The 17176-nt window shown below is 38.1% G+C and overlaps 1 protein-coding gene across 9 annotated transcripts in view; it reads left to right on the forward strand.

The window, feature by feature from the left end:
• The window catches only part of tenm2a (teneurin transmembrane protein 2a), a 433542-nt gene that overhangs the window by 362513 nt on the left and 53853 nt on the right, over nt 1-17176 (forward strand). For all 9 annotated transcript variants that reach the window (XM_049484477.1, XM_049484478.1, XM_049484480.1 and 6 more), the window contains 4 exons: nt 3810-3932; nt 11762-11967; nt 13366-13561; nt 16984-17085. In XM_049484477.1, the coding sequence (XP_049340434.1) occupies nt 3810-3932; nt 11762-11967; nt 13366-13561; nt 16984-17085 (627 nt within the window). The remainder of the gene's footprint in view (nt 1-3809; nt 3933-11761; nt 11968-13365; nt 13562-16983; nt 17086-17176) is intronic.

A 17176-nucleotide genomic window follows, 5' to 3' on the forward strand; every position in this document is an offset into this window, starting at 1 on the left:
TAACTATTCTGTTACTCCAATTTCCTGCCTTCTTCCTCCCAAAACTGCATATAGCAGGTAAACTGGCTGTGCTAAATTGGCTCAGTTTATGTGTATGTGTGTAAATGCAGTGTGAGGCACCCTGTGATGGACTGATGCCCTGTCCAAAGGGGTGTTTCTGCCTTGCACCCAATGATTCCAAGGTGGCTCCGGTCCCACTGAGACTCTGACCTGGAAGAAACGGATAAGAATTTGGAAGTAGGGATGGTTAATAACGGTTCGCTGGTTCAGTCCAACTGCAGGAGACAAAAATACAATTGAATCGCCATCAAAAAACAGTGACCATGAGACCTTTGTTTGTGAATAAATATATATGACGACAATGCTTTAAAATTATAATATACATACATTTGAGAGGGGTCTAACGAACATTTAAAGTGGCTAAAGCCCATCTACAGCTGTTCTAGTGATAACACTGTAATGCTGTAAAAACATTTAGTTTCGGATGAAAATATATAGAGAAACTAAACTGAACTCTAGTTCATGGCCCAGATGACTGTGAAACTAAAATTATCTTTAGAACCAGCTAACAGACAATGTTATAAAAAAAATAAAAAAAAACATATTGTTTGGAAAGGTTCCACAAAGGTTAGCCTGTAATGTTTTAGCAATAATGTTCCAGGAATGTTCTAAAAGTGTGTAACTTACTAATGGTCTGCATCAGAGTCTTAGAGAATATTTTTTTACATGTTCTCAGCTAGATAAATACTTAATAAAATTGTTCTAAGAACATCCAGAAAGCTTGACATATTAAACATTCCAAAAATGTTTATTGTGATGTAAAAAAAAAAAAAAACGTTCTCCTAACCACAAATTGTTAGCTGGGTAGATGCTGAAAGGAACAAAGAAGTGGATATTGATCAGCGGCTGCTGATCAAATTATAAGAGGGTGTATTATATATATATACAGTAAATACATAAAGTACATACATTTTAGGGGGGGCTGTGTGGTGATGAACAAGGCTCAAACTGTACCACTAAATCACAGGGTTTAAATGTTTAAAACTTCACGATTCATGTTCTCACATTTTATGACGTGATGCTTTGATGCGACCTGACTACTCAGACTCTTGTGTCTTGTATCGTGTAACTGCAATGGTAAAAGAAGTAGAAGTAGTAGTAGAACCCAAAAGTGGGGAGATGCTCAAATGAAAAGTAGAGCAGGGGGATTCTAGGATTAGAGATTTAGGAGTAAACCAGGAGTAAATCATGTAGATTCAAATTAGACACACAAACTTCTATTCAGCAGATAAGATAAAACTGTTGGAGGCACATTTGTACATATTTAATCAAACATGTCTCCATTCTGATACACACAGACAGTATTTACTGTAGCACACTGACTATAATATGCATATACAATAACAGCATAACGATTGCAGTTTGATGGTGAGTAGGAAAGAGGGACTTTCTAAGATTTTATTTTATTTATTTATTTTTTTTTTTGCCTTAAAAATTGTCTCATAATGGTCAAAAAGCACACAATATATTCTGGCCATAAGGCACCAAAAGCCCCTCCAAAACTGTCCTGTCCTTTAATCCTGTAATGCTTTATAAATTCAGTTAAATTCAATTAACAATACAGAGCACTTGAACACCATCATCAAACAAACTCCTTCATAGCTCCCAGACCACTGTGCATCACTGCTAACGTGAAATTGTGTATATATCGATGCTGCAAGGAACAGAGAAGTGGAGGAAAGTGAGCGCAACAGAGATGCACACCAGTCGTACGGCGCGAGTCGCGCACTAATTCCTTCCCCTCTCCGTTTCCTGTGGCTGCTGCTTTTGGCCGTTTAGTGAAGTGTCTGTGCTTTTCGCGCCTCTCTTTGTGCTAAAGTTGCTTGGCAGCAGTTGAAAAGGAGCCGAGGCTGGGGAGACGCCGCTGTTGTGACTGACTGGAGCTACCCGAGCCTCCACCAAGCCCGGTGAGCGAGGGTGGAATGAAACAGCTCTTCCCGGGAAAGAATGGGAAGAAAGAGAAGCTGTCTGCTTTTTTGTCTGTCTCTCGCTGCACAGCCGAATGGCATTAACTCTTGAATAAAATAAGGCTAGACGTGTTGTGAGGTTTCTTAAAGTTTCAGTCCTTCTTACCTGTTAACTTTTAACTGCGATTGTGGGGATTTTTTTTTTCCTGGCTTCTCTCTCTTTCTTGTTCTCGCTCTCCTCAGCAATAGGCAGTGAAAAAAAACAACTGAGTGCTGTGGCATTTTGTTAAAGTGCCAATTACCGGCTATTTCCCAACGTCTCCGTGTGGAAAATAATACAGAGCAGAGAATCGTAATTGTTGCTCTCTGCAAAGCAAGATTTGCAAGGATTTCGAACTGCGTGATGATTACATGCGTTAAGAAATGCCTGTGCACTGAACTCCATGAAGCTGGAACTGCACTCGCACGTCTTTGTACTGGCAGTCAGTGGAGCAGTGGATCAGTCAGCATCAATCAGAAACGCATGGCCCTTTACACGGCCATTCGTATGCCATGTGGTTTCTGAGGTTCTTGGAATTGATGGACATTCTTGAACTTTACTTTTATATTTTTGCTTTTTTCCATCTAACCATCTTCCTACATTCCTGTAAAGAAATGTAAAAAGTTAACATATACATATGTCATGAAACTTCATGTTTTAGCAATGCCAGTCTTTAATACATGATTGTAAGGATTGTTAGAGGCACAGCTAGGGTTATATGAGCCCAAATGTTACTTCTGAATTGTGAGTGGAAAAATAAATAAATACAGATATAAGACTTTTGTTCAGTAATATAAAGTTTTTTACACGTCTATTGATCTCAGCCTCATTGTTTTGCATGTGTAGCTGGTTGTATTAGGCTATGAATAAAAATTAAAGATGATTATAGAGGTTTTTTTTTGTACAATGAAAACAGTAGTATGAATAGTAATGCTACATATTTCATACTGTTTTTATTATGAAATATGCAGTATACTGCTATGGAAAAAAATAAGAAACCACTTTAGTTTCTAATTCAGTTTCTCTGATTTTGCTAAAATTAACATTGTTGTTTTATTCTATAAACTACGGACAACATTTCTCCCAAAATCCGAATTAAAATATTGTCATTTAGAGCTTTCAGTTTTCAGACCTCAAATATTGCAAACAAAGCGAGTTCAGAAATGAATATTTGGTGGAATAACTCTGGTTTTTAATCACAGTTTTCATGCATCTTGGCATGTTCTCCTCCACCAGTCTTACACACTGCTTTTGGGTGACGTTATGTCATTCCCGGTGCAAAAATGCTTGCAGTTCAGCTTGGTTTGATGGTTGTGATCGTCCATCTTTACATTTGTTAAAATCAAAGAAACTCTTCATTTTTAAGCGGTGTCTTGTTTCTAGAGCTGTAGATACTGTAGATGTGTCAAAGTTGAGTATACTGAAAGTGTTAAAATGCAGCAGTGCATAGCAAAAAAAGAGAAGCTACTCATTGCTGGAACAGTTTTAGAAAAAAAAAATTGTGTTAATAATGATCCCGCAGTAGCAACTGCAGTTGGAGTTACTTGCAGTGATGTATCTTGGCATAGCCACACTTCATCATCCAGTTAGTATAGAGCAGGTTAGTAGTACACATTAATCATTTATGTACTAGCCTGGCAAATGCAGACAATTAAGTTGAGTATATAGTTTATATAATGTGTAGTATCAGTGCTATTATAATACACTATTGGGACACAGCCTTCATCCTTCCACAAATGAACAGTTCATGTATTAGCATTATTCACTGTGTTAATGTTTGACTTTCATTCTTCTCTTTTCAGCAATGAATCTGTTGGGGCTGAACTGGCAGCTGAAGCCTGTGGACGGTCCCATGCTCAACCATGGCCTGGGTACAGGCCTGCCTGGCAATGGTGAAGAGGCGGCAGTGCCCCCTGGAGGCAGAGGTAAGCCATGTAGCTTCTGGAACTGTAGCTTCTTCATAAGCTTTGTCATCATCAGTCACAAAGCAAAGCTTTTAAGTGGTCATTCAGTCGAAGTAACCTCGGGAAATTTGTCACCAGCAAGGGACATAAAAGAACGAGGAATGAACGGGCTGGACCATAAAGACCCTCTGATGTTCTGATATGGTGCTTGGACTTGGACTTACCCTGCCTTTATCTGACAAGCTGACAAAACTGTTCATATCTCCTCTGGTTAACTTATTCTGCTCTCTGCTCCTCTCATCCTGAATCACAGCTCCGTTTCATCGCCATCACGTCAAAACCCTTCCATTTTTAACCCAGTTCTGTCGTTTTGTTTCTTTCTTTGTTTGGAACACCATTAAAAATTTCCAGCTCGACTTCAGACCAGCGGAAATAGTTTAAAACTGTTTAGCATTATTGTTAGAATGACCTCAAAATGCTCTTTTCTTCTCATTTAATGCTACAATTTCCATGCTATATGGTTTAATAATGAGAGCCACAATATACTCCTGGAATATAAAGTACTGAAACATGTCACACACACACACACACACACACACACACACACACACACATATACTCACCACTGTCACCCACTGTTCCAATTGTTCTATGATTAAAGCAAGAAATTTTCATGTTTCTTGTATTTTCTGTGGATATTTAATTCTTTCTGCAGCTCCAGCAGGTCTGCAGGCTGTACGAGAGGAACAGCGGTGTGTAATATTGTATTATTGCAGTATGCTGTGGACACAGCACGCATGTAATAATCCTGCACTATTAATATTGCTTCACAGTCTCTTATGTCTTTTATAAGATTTCTTCTGACTCACACAGAACGACTTCAGAGTCTGCAGGAACACCATACACAGCCTGCACACTAAAACACACATATACAGGGACTCGGGGAGGCATTTTCTATGTGTTGGTTGTTGCTTATAAGCGACCTGTATATAACTGTACAGTGGTGCTAAATGCTAAATTTTTTACATTTTTTTAAAATAAATAAAATACAGTACAAGGCAAATTTGTTTATTTTTTTTTTTATAAAGTTATATCAATTTCCTTCCAGAGATTGGGTGGTGATCATTTAACATTCTGACTTAGACCTAGCAATTTTGTCACTTCATGCAGTCAAACCCCTTACAGAAATCTGGATGAAATGGTTTAATTATAATGCTTTCAGAAAAAAAAAAGAAATAAGAATAAGCATGTTCTTGCTTTTCTTTTATATCTTTAATAACAATCCAAACTGTAGAATCTACAAGCAAAAATCACTTGCCAGAATAATTTTAAAGCCTCTTCCTGCCTTGTGGGCATAAATACATTTCCAGAAGTTTTGACAGTGGCTTAGAGGAGCCCGGTGCTGAGTGATACTATGAGGTTTGACGAGCCAGAGAATCTATAAAGCTTAAAAATTTGATGTAGCTGGCAAAACCAGTACAAAAAAGTACAAATAGCATCATGCCTCAGACTTAATGTGCAAAACTAATTCTGAGACATAAGGTTAGGGTGTTCAAACAGATAATTGGGATTTTCTGTGTGTGTTTTATGCTTGATAAGGTTTAATGAAGAGACTGTGAAGAGACAAAATTTATGAAACTTTTGCATAAGACTGTGTATAGAACCCCTAACATGGCTACGTTAAAAAAAAAAATCTCATGCTTTAGTTAAATGATAATCAATTTTTTTTTTTACTAAACAAACTTTCAAAATGCCCTTCGAACAACTCAATTATCATAAATCTTTCAAATACTGAGATTTATTATTATTTAGTATTAATTTTTAGAATTTCCCGACTTCCTGTACACACACACACACACACGCATACACACACACACACATACACACATACATTTCTCACACCAGAATATTCAATTACCAAATTTTTTTTCCACTACTCTCTCTCTCTCTCTCTCTCTCTCTCTCTCTCTCTCTCCTTCTCTCTCTCTATTCTGTTTAGTGTGTCCCTTCCGGTCTCACAGTATTACTCTCTCTCTCTCTCTCTCTCTCTCTCTCTCTCAGCCACACTCTCACAGCCAGCAGCTGTCCTTGACTGTGACACATTTCCTTCTACCTGAAGGACAACTTAATCAGCTTCCTCCGAACCTACAGCAGGGACCGGCCACCTGTCCACTTAGAGCCCTTTTTTCCCTCTTTTTTTTTCCCTTATCTCTTGTACAGGTGAAACGCTTCAGTTAATTTCTTACAGCGTAACTTATGAAAAGTAATAATGCAGAATCACCTGGACTGGTCAAAGATATAATGGCTGGGAATCATATTAGTTACAGTGTATTAACACAATAAACATGTTTTATCGAGTGCTTTTTACTCACCATCTGCCAGTGCAGTGTAATCGGCACCTTCAGCACCTTCACAACATGGACAGCTCCACAATGTCCTCAAGCTAACTGTGAGTATAGAGTTAGTGTGTATACAACTTTCACTCTCAGGGCCTCTCATACTCCCATACCCACCAGCTCTACTCCTGTAGCTTTTATATCTGTGTACACTTGAACATCATTTTTTTGTTTTTTTACTCTTAGTTATTTATTTTAGGTTATAAGGCACACTTAAAATCCTTTAATTTTTCAGAAATTTGACAATGTGTCTTAAAATCTGGTGCACCTTATGTATTAATTCTACCAGTCAGATAGTAAGGAGCAGTAAAGCCACTCTACTGAAGTACAGCTTTAAAGGGTGAAGTTTCTCCATCACTAAGGCTGGAGCAGCATTAGTGTTATCCTCTAACCAGCATTGCTAGCTCTTTCTGGACTGTAGTCTGTGTGTTTTATTGTGTTAAAACAAGCTATGTGGGACGAATTGCTAGCTGATACCCGAACACTCAGGGTTCCTCAGTCTAGCACTATTGGGTGTCATTTACGTCCTGCTAGCGCTGCGGTTAGTGGCTTATGCTAATGCTAGTTCTGTTGCACCCAGCCTTAGTGCTGAGAAACGTCACTGAAAACTCACCCTTAGACAAAATATTGAAAAACTTAGCTGACTGTAAAAAAAACTGAAGCGCTTAGATCACAGAAATATTTTTTTTTTCAGAAGAGAAATCTTTGTAGATTAACATCCAGCGCTTGTTTGATTTTTTTTTTTTTTTACTTGGATGCTTTCCCGAGCCTCAGAATTAGAAGGAAAACATGGCGACATCCTTGCTCACTTCAATGTAGGCATCCTTACTAGTTTCACTTAATTCGCCCTATAATCCAGTGCAAAAAAATATATACTGAAAAATATAGTCCAAGTAATTAATAAATTATATTTTTATTATTATTATTATAATTTTTTTATATATTATTATAAAAATTGATTCCTTAGATATTATTTACTAAAGGAAATGCTTTACAAAACCAATTAAAATTACTCTATATAGCACTAAAAAGGTCTTACCATTGAAATATTAGTGTAAATAAAATGCACTACAATACTTCAGAAAGGTATGTAAATAAGAGAGTAGAAGCACTGAGTCCGCTCTGAATTACATCTGTTTTACAAATCAAGTTTCGGATTAACACCCCAATACACTATCTCTCTCTCTCTCTCTCTTTCTCTCTTTCTCTCTCTCTCTCTCTCTCTCTCTCTTAACACAAATGGTTCTAGTTTACACACTCCTATAAGAACGAGTGTGTGATGAGTTTAAAGGGTTCTCCTCTCCTCTTAAAGTGTGAGCTGGGATAATGCTCTTCATGTGAAGAGCCTGAAATCTCCACCTTTTAACACGGGGACGTCATCTCTGCTCTTAGCCAAGAGTATGCACTTTAGACGTATGCATTATACAGTATTCCGTGTGCTCTGTGATTAATCTTGCCATTGTTGCTCAGTTCTCTCTCTAGTTAATCTATTTCTCTATAGTTTCTCTACAGGCCTGTCACGATGTTAACTGTTTCTTTCTTTCTTTTATTTATTTATTTCTGTTTATTAAAGTTTATGAAGTTTAGGAGAGGATTTTATGCCTGTAATCTTTTGTCAGGAAGGCCAGTTTCCAACAATATACTATACATCAATGTTCTAAATATCAATGACGTTCATAATATTGAGATCAGTTTAAATTATGGATGTAATATCCACATCCTGCTTGAAAAGGTCATTTAAATTGTAATGATTGTAACTTATTCCTCTTAACATTTGCTTTGTTTTAAACCAACCCCACCAATTTTGCACACCTGATCCATGTCATTACCACTATTTGGGACCCAGGTGTGTTAGATCTGAAATCTCCAGGGTGGTAGATCTCCAGGACCAGGGATGAACACCACTGATCTATTGCTTCTCTGTTGTCTAAATGATCTCTGTTATCTCAGGTTGATCCTGGCTGTGTTGCTTTGCTTTGTGCTGGTTTCTGTGCTGTGTTATGAGATGTATGTCAGCGTTGTGCCTTCACTTCTCTTACTTACTACTTACTGCTTTACATTGTATGTATTGTATGTGACTCTATTCTATTCTTCCGCCACTGATGATATACAGTATCCAGCCTGTTTGCGTTCTTTCTTTTTATGCTTGGGTTGTTTTTGTTGTGCTGCTCTGTGTATTCTATTTTTCTCTAAGCTCTAACTAATCTGTGCTGCACGTCTCTGCGTTCTCGGGGACGTCTGTTCGTCTGTACGTTTCCCTGTGTTTCGGTTCTTTTATGCTATTTGATTGTGCTCTAACTAATGAACGTTTCCCAAGGAGATGCTGGTTTCTATTGTTTCAGCAGCGGAGCCACCCAGCTTTCCCCGAGGAGCATCATTTTCTCCTCTCCGACGCTCCATTTCTCGGCCCGCTCGGCGCTCCCGTGTGTTAATGAGTGGGGGGGGGCTGCTGCGCTCCTCTCCTGCGACGGCCACTTCCTCCTGATTGTGTTTTCATTGTTCTTCATTTCCTCACCATTTTTCACGGCTTTACTCTGTCAGGGCAGTGGTCTCCAGCGTCGAGCTGACCTGATTACGGGAGGACTGGGGGGGCTTGTGTGTCTGTGTGTGTGTGTGTGTATGTGTGTGTTTGTGCAATAGTGTGTCTCCACCATAGAAAAGCAAAAAAGAAAGAAAGAACGAGAGATATAGAGAGTGAGTTAGATAGAAAGAGAGAGAGAGAAAGCAAAAGAGGCTGCCACACACTGCATCCACTTACGCCAGCCATCGCCAGCAGCAATAAAAAGAGTGATCGAGAGAAAGACAGAGAGAAGGAGAGAGAGAGAGAGGAAGGAGAGGCAAAAAAGCAAGCAAGAGGCTTTTCCATTAACTTAGAAGTGGATAACAGCATGTGTGATTAGGAGGGTAAACAGGGCCTGTGTTCTGTTGACGGGCGCTACAGGCTACAGGCTGGAGAACACACAAGCTCTCGCAGTGCTGGAGCTCGCTTTAAAGCTTTTAGGACACTCTGAGGAGAAAAGAGGAGGGAGAGAGATATGGATAAAGAGATAGATAGATAGCTGCCACAGTGAGTTATTGACATGCTCCCCATTCCCTGCTACTTTCCAACAGCTGGGACTTCTAGCAGAGGCCTGTGTCCCTGTGGGTCAATTTTCTTCAATGAATCAAGCTTTACTATAAATATTTCTTTGTTTTTTTGTCTTTTTGTCTTTGCCATATATTATACAGTGTTATTCCTCTATGTTATTCCTCACTGATCTGTGTATCACAAAGCCACACAGATATTACATCCAAACACCTGTTTACCTGCTCATAAATACCCGAATATCTGTTTTGCAGATGCTATTTATATGTGCGTTTATGTTGCTGTCATTTATTGCATTTTTTTTCTTATTGAATTTCATTTGTATTCAGTTCAAAAACTTCAATGTCAGAGTCTGAACTTCTGACTGGTTTCTGTTTGTTTCCATGTTAATTAATTGCAAATTACAAATTCATGGCTTAGTAGTGCATAGTATGCACCACATGATCACCATTTATTTTTCAAATTGAGATTACAATACACATACAAATCTGTTTCTTTATGTTCATTTGCTTTGACTTTGTAGTTCATTGCAGATCATACAATCCCAATATATTTTCAGATAACACATTTCATTTGTTACCATACATTAAAGCATTCCTGCATTTCAGGTCTGCAACACATTCCAAAGTAAGTTAGGACTGTAACACATTTTATACTTTGTTTGACACTTAAAAGAGGTTTAGTCACCTATGATACTGAGGAATTAAGTGTTTCAGGTCTTATTTTGCCTCATTCTTAAGGTGTGTAACAGTACATGGTCATAATTGTCACATTTCTATTACATTTTATTATTTACATTTTTTTAATAACAGCAAGCAGGCCCGTCCAGTAACCGTACCCTCTTCTTCCACAGCCATGCCTTTGTAATGTGTGCATTTTTGCATTGTATTGGGGTCTTGAAGGCAGCATATGTTGCTCAAGGATTTCAGTGTACATTACTGCAGTAGTATTGCATCACGGAAGTGTACTGACACAACCTCATACCAAGACAGAGCATGGCTTTTGATCTTTTTGCTCTTATAACAGTCTGGATGGTTTTGTTTGTGTTTTGTTTGAAGAACTTGTCATCCATCCATTACCTGCTTTGTACTAACTAATTAACTTCATTTCTAGTTCTTAATTGTCGATCAATGTTGTTTTTTTTTCTTGTTTTGGAATATGTTACAGGCCTGCAATGCAACAAGAAATGTTTAACCCTAGAACACTAGCATTAAAATAAGTAACACCATCACTAATATTGGGTATACTTATTTAATTTTACAACACACAACATCACATCAAATAAAAATAAGGTAGCATGGATGACCCTATAAAAAAATGAATAAAAAAAAAAAACAGAAAAAAAATATTGGAAAATTAGATAATCCTTAACAGGTAATGTCCTAACAAAAAAATAATGCTGCTGGGAACTTGGTCTTTGGTCCACCCATTCCTGGGACATGTGAGCACCTGATTTAAACACACTAAAAACACTAACATCAGGTAAATAAATTACACCCATAAAATATGTTACTCTCTATCACTACCGTCGGATGAAAAAAACACCCGAATGCATGCCTCTTGAAAAACACACAGATGGGAGGAGGGAATCAACCATAACATTAATCACATCGATGAGATCCCTAAAGCTTTCCAAAGTCCCATACAACAGCAGCAACACAATGAAAATTACATGAAAAAATTGTGTGGGTAAAAATCACCCAGCATTAGCGTTTAGGGTTAATGAACATATGAACACATTTCTTGCAACAATCCAATTAAATTGAATAAATATAAGTAATAAGTAAATGTAATAAATGCTGTTTGTTGAGAAATAGTTAATGTGAAATTGCACCATGTGTTTGTAATCTCCTATAGCCTATAGCATTGAACAGTTGATACACATAGGTTTGATGTTTGATCTTCATTACAGATTTATCTTGCAGATACCTGACATTGCCCATAAGGGATTAACACATATCCCCTCTGAGATACACTGCAGATATGCATCAGATCAGGCCGGGCTCTGATGAAACTGTGTGCAGATCTTTACTGCCATGTGTAATACTAGAACAGTGCAGCTCTAAATCTTATGGCGGTGCCTCCCGGCCCTTATTCACTCTCTCTCTCTCTTTGACTCTGACAGTTAACACTCTTCTTGTTTTCTCTGTTCATTTCGTAGTGGAAAAAAACGGCGTAACTCCAAACATTCAGTGGGAAGCAGCACTTTATCTGTCTTGAATACTGATCATATACTGTAGATTGTTTTGTTTCTCAGCAAGAGAGAGAATGCTTGCGTCTTGCTTTGTTTTGCTGTATTTTCTGTTTGACTGGCAGAGAAGCTAAACTGTGTTCAATAATGCAGGAGATAACTTTCCTCCTCTCTTCAGGGCCATGGGTGTTTCGGAACAGCAGCATAGACACAGGCGATTTGGAGGTGGGCCGGCGTGTAACCCAGGAGGTCCCACCAGGGGTATTCTGGAGGTCCTTACTCCATCTTAGCCAGCCTCAGTTTCTCAAGTTCAACATATCGCTGGGCAAAGATGCACTTTTTGGCGTCTATATTCGTAAAGGCCTGCCCCCATCCCATGCACAGGTAAGCTGATTCTTGGGTACTCTACCTAAATGGCCTGATGTAGTTCTTGCTGGTCATCAAATTTTATGTTTATAGGTGTTTTTCGAGATGTTTTATTGAGTATATTTGAGGTACTACTGATCAGATATGCAGTTTAAATATAATTCCTAATTCCTAATTCTGTAGAGTCTGTCCTTTGGATTGTACCTTAATTTAAAGTTGTATGTCAAATAGATATGTGATACACAAATCCACGGTACCACTTTAAAATAAGACTACCCTTATAAATGGTTTATAAATGGTTTATAAACTAGATTATTAAGTATTATCGATTAGGTTGTAAAAGCCTTAAAACCACTGATAAATACAGTGATCTTTTGTTTGCATAGTCATTTAATTCTACTGAGTCATTTAATTTATAGTAAAGAGTTAAACATATTTACAAATATATTAATATGACAAGTTTAATCCTGATTGATGAAAAACACAAAGTAAAATCAGTATCTAGTAATATCTGAGGTTTGACAGTAGAAATGAGTGTGAAATCACTACTTTGCCTTTTTTGTTTAACTCACTGTTGTCACAGTTTCACACAGAAAGAAGTAAATGACAAGCTTCTCAACTGTGTGGTATTATTGCTTTATTATGAATATGAATAATACAATTAAAAAAAAAAAATTAAATTTGATGCACTGTTAAGTTGGCCCCAAATGGTTAACCCCTTAACACTTAACCCCTTAGGACTTCTTATTACATACTAAGCCTATTATTCAGTAACTACAGGGATGTCTGTGCAAACTGATTGGAGATATGTGTAATAGACAAATTTAACTCATTGACTAATTAAGCCCAATTAGTAGAGAGATATCTGCACAGTTTGTGTGATTCTTGTCTAGGTACATCTAGGACCATCAATGTGTAGAACCTCAGCTTATGAATGAGCTCAGGAATTCAAGTTAACAATGATCTCATAAAATCCAATCCATCAACCTAAATCTGTCTTTACTTCTACTACCACAATGGTGTCATCTATAGATCCAAAAGCAAGAATAGTGGGTACCACTTTAAAATAAGACTACCTTTATAAAGGGGTTATAAATGGTTTACAATTAGTTTATTAATGGCTACTTATTAGGTTGTAAATGCCTTAAAAATCATTAACAATCAGTTATAGCACATACATAGAAAGAGCAACAATGACCTGTTGTTTGTCAAAAAGTGAACCTACAACCATCTATAGAGTTGCCCTTTTTAATGATTTTATGGCATTTACAACCTAAGTAGTAACCATTAATAAACTAATTGTAAACCACATATAAACTCTTTATAAAGTTAGTCTTATTTTAAAGTGGTACCGAATAGTGTAATCTATGTATTAATGTATTAACTTTGTCTTTTTCTCTCTCTTTCTTTTGATAGTATGACTATATGGAGCGCTTGGACGGCAAGGAAAAGTGGAGTGTGGTGGAATCTCCGCGAGAGAGACGCAGTATACAGACGGTGGTTCTGAACGAAGCCGTGTTCGTGCAGTATCTGGACCCTGGGACGTGGCATCTGGCCTTTTACAACGACGGCAAGGAGAAAGAGTCTGTGTCCTTCAGCACAGCAGTACTGGGTCAGTCAGTTTCTTACTCTCTCACCCACTCACAAATTCACTACCTCACTCACTCGCTCACTCGCTCGCTCACTCACTTGCTTTCAGTGCCTTCCTCTCTCCCCAGCTCTTCCATTAATGCATCCCCCACTGGTCTGCAAATTCACTTGAAGTTGTTTTCCACTCGTATTTGGAGGGTGTGGAGAGAGGATTGAAGATTAGCTGTAAAAAGCAGGGAGGCGGAGGAGGGTTGAGTCAGAGGAAAGTGAATCATTTGCTCTTCCCCACTCTTCTACCCCATCTCTCCTTTCCTTTCTCTGCTGTCTTTCTGAAAAGGAGAGGTTAGATTCGATGAAGAACGGAAGCAGAGTCTAAATCACAGCTGAGGATCTGAAGCAATGAGGATTTTCAGTAGAACCCAGCTGAAGAGTACAACCTGAGTATCTAAAATACAGCTACAGCTAAAATACAGTAGAAGCTTCAAAACTAGCAAAGGATCTTTATAGAGTCTTTGGAAATGAGCTACAATGTAGAACATTAATGGTCTGGAACACAATTGAGATGGTTTGTTGTTTGGTCATTCCCTAGTCGCTTCACTATAAAATAAATGCTATATAGTAAAAAGTGAATGAGTTCATGAGTTAACTATTTCGAACAAAGCTTATATTTTCCTTTCCATGGAAAATCACCAAATCACCATTCAAAATACTGTGTTGTCTTAGACTAGGCTTATTCCCTGTATGTGAAATTGACATTGAGAGTATAGAACCAATTTAAGATTTGGGCCAGTGATGGTCTTTAGCACAACTGAGCTTCTACAAAACAAAACATTTAGGACAAAAGTTGAAGATCCACAAAACATAATGATAAAGTAAAGATAAAGAACATAACTGAGATCTAAACCAGTAATGGTCTGAAATACAACTAATACAACAGCCTTAGCAATTGACTAAAGGTTTAAAGCAATGAGATCCACTACGTCTGTCTAATTATGTTCTTTAAAAATTCTAGATTATCTGAAGAACATGAATTTAGTTTGAGTTGAACCTGAAACCTTACTTAACTTAGGTCATTGTAGACAAAAGCATAGGAAAATTGCTTTTAAGGAGTGTGATGCCGAGTAACTGAATGAGGGAGATGAAGAGGAGAGTTTGAAAAGGAAGAAAGGAAGAGAGTTATTAAAGACATATTAACAGATATACAAAACATTAATGTACATTATTTTTTATTACACAAGCCTCTTTCTCTCTTTCATTTGAGTCACATTATGAAACAGACAAATGTTCTGTACTTCTATAACTTTTAGCATCCTAGCTAGTCAGAGTTTGCTCTGTTAAACTGCTGCACAATCCTCCCACAAGCATTAATATCAGCTAGATAACAACTAGATTACATTTTACAGTGTCAACATTAAGCATTCAGTAAGGATCTGTAAATAACCTGTAAGGTTAGCTAATGGAATAAATATGTCTAGGCTAATGGATTGCAAAACTAGGCTAAAAGGGTCTGGCAGAGCCCCAGCTTTGCGCTGGAAGAACGGAGTACGACACTGTGGCCTTGTTTTTTTTTCAGCATTCCCATGAAAGAAAATGAAGAATATTTTACAACCGTTTAACTTGAGTGAGAGGAGGTCCTTGCACATGCAGAAATATTATGAATATTCACACATGAAGAGGTAACTGTAATAAGTGTTATCACACCAATTAACTTTATGCACATCAACTGTGCTAATGTTCATGGCTAATTAAATGCTTTTGTAGTTGCTTGAATTGGTTGTATCAATAATAATGCGGGGCCCTAGAGAGTGAGCGAGCGAGCAAGAGAGATGAGGAAAGGTAGGAAGAGAGAGAAAGAAACAGAGAAGAGAGGTTGAATGATGTTTTCAGCCCTGGACTTTTTCATACTGCCCTCTGGGAGGAAGATAGAACCACTTTTATCCATCAGCCCTAAGACCACTGTCACAATAAAGTATGGTCAGCCTCCAGTATTAGAAACATATCCTATAAAGCTATAGTGCAATAATGTAATAAATATACCTAATGTTGTATAGGAACACTTTACTTGAGCCCTATTAGACAAACCTGCCATGGCATCTGGTGTATGCTGTCATGCTGAGTTTCTATGACAGATAATGTACATTATTATTATATATTTTGTATAATACACACGATGGGTACTAGAACCAAAGAATGTGTGCAATAGACATGCATGTAAGCAAAAGGGAACTTTTTATTTAGTATTCAGCCACCAAACAGTTATGTTCAAATCAAAACACAGCAAGGGAGAGAGCTGGGGGAGCCAAGGACACAGCAGTCCTGATGGACAAAGGCCTGGTCAATTGGCCAGGCAACTCCGAAGTATACTTATGAATGAATGAATTATACTTATTGGTTAGCCTGATTTTAACATTTCTGTATTATGCAAAAAATGCAGAGAAAGGCTGAGAAATATGTGATTTTTGGACATACATGTGTCAAAACTTGACATGCGTTTTTTCATTATTCGTAAAAAATCTCTATATGAGAATGCAGAGGTTTATTATACACCCTATTTCCCAAGACAAAAGGCAAATAATCTCCATCAGATTATTTGCTGATTGTTTGCACACTTACATTATTCTGCCTCCGATTGTATAAGAAGGCAAACACTGACAACTGTTCATTTATTCCTTTTCTTTCTGTTGAAGCTAAATCGTGAAAAAAACAGTGCATCTCTTCCATTTTATCCATTAAAAGGTAATTGCTGGCTGACGAGTCTGATTAAGACGAGGCAGACTACAACGACAAATGATTGACAGTCGTTTGAAGCACTATAATTTTGCAGCAGTCTAGTTTGTGTTGTTTGTACACATAATGTTTATTATACATTCAGAGGATTTGGAGTTTGAGTATTGACTGTGGCTGTAAAGCTGTGTAGGTTCTCATACATCTGCTTCTCAGGCCTTTAAATAAAAAGCCTTTGAAGGTATAATTAGCAGCTGTTGCTTGAATGATTATTTTTATGTAGTGTATTTATGTGCTAAATGCTGCTTAGCTATATCATTACCACACCTGGTTCATCACCTTCAGTCTGCTATGATTAATCAAAGCTCGGTGAATCATCGTCAGATCATCCCTGACATGAATCGTTGAGCATTTCAAGGTAATACCCGTGTAAGACTCATTTTACAATGAGATGCGTGTTAGGAGCCCATTGGAGGGGCACATAAGCATCCTTGATAAACAGAATTAGAAATGGGTTTCCCTGCCTGGCAGGTTCCCTGCAGGCGTAGACAGATGAAGGCCAAAAGAAATGGGACAGGGCCTGAGGGGGGAGAGAGGTGGAGATGAACGTCAGGAGGACGAGTGTAATAGCCAGTTCCCTCCGTGCAGCTATTTCGCTTTCAGTTGTCGTTTTTCGTCAGAGCCATCGTATTTTCTCACGAGGTGTCCTCCCTCTTGCAGACTCGGTGCAAGAGTGCCCGCGGAATTGCCATGGCAATGGCGAGTGCGTGTCAGGAGTGTGTCACTGTTTCCCCGGCTTCCATGGCATGGACTGCTCGAAAGGTAGGAGAACCTCCAATTACACACTGACCTCTGTCTCTCTCACTATCACTCTCTCTCTCACACACACACCAACAAAGGAGCTCTTACACTC

Source organism: Astyanax mexicanus, chromosome 10, assembly GCF_023375975.1.
Source record: "Astyanax mexicanus isolate ESR-SI-001 chromosome 10, AstMex3_surface, whole genome shotgun sequence".
In the NCBI taxonomy this organism is placed as follows: domain Eukaryota; kingdom Metazoa; phylum Chordata; class Actinopteri; order Characiformes; family Acestrorhamphidae; genus Astyanax; species Astyanax mexicanus.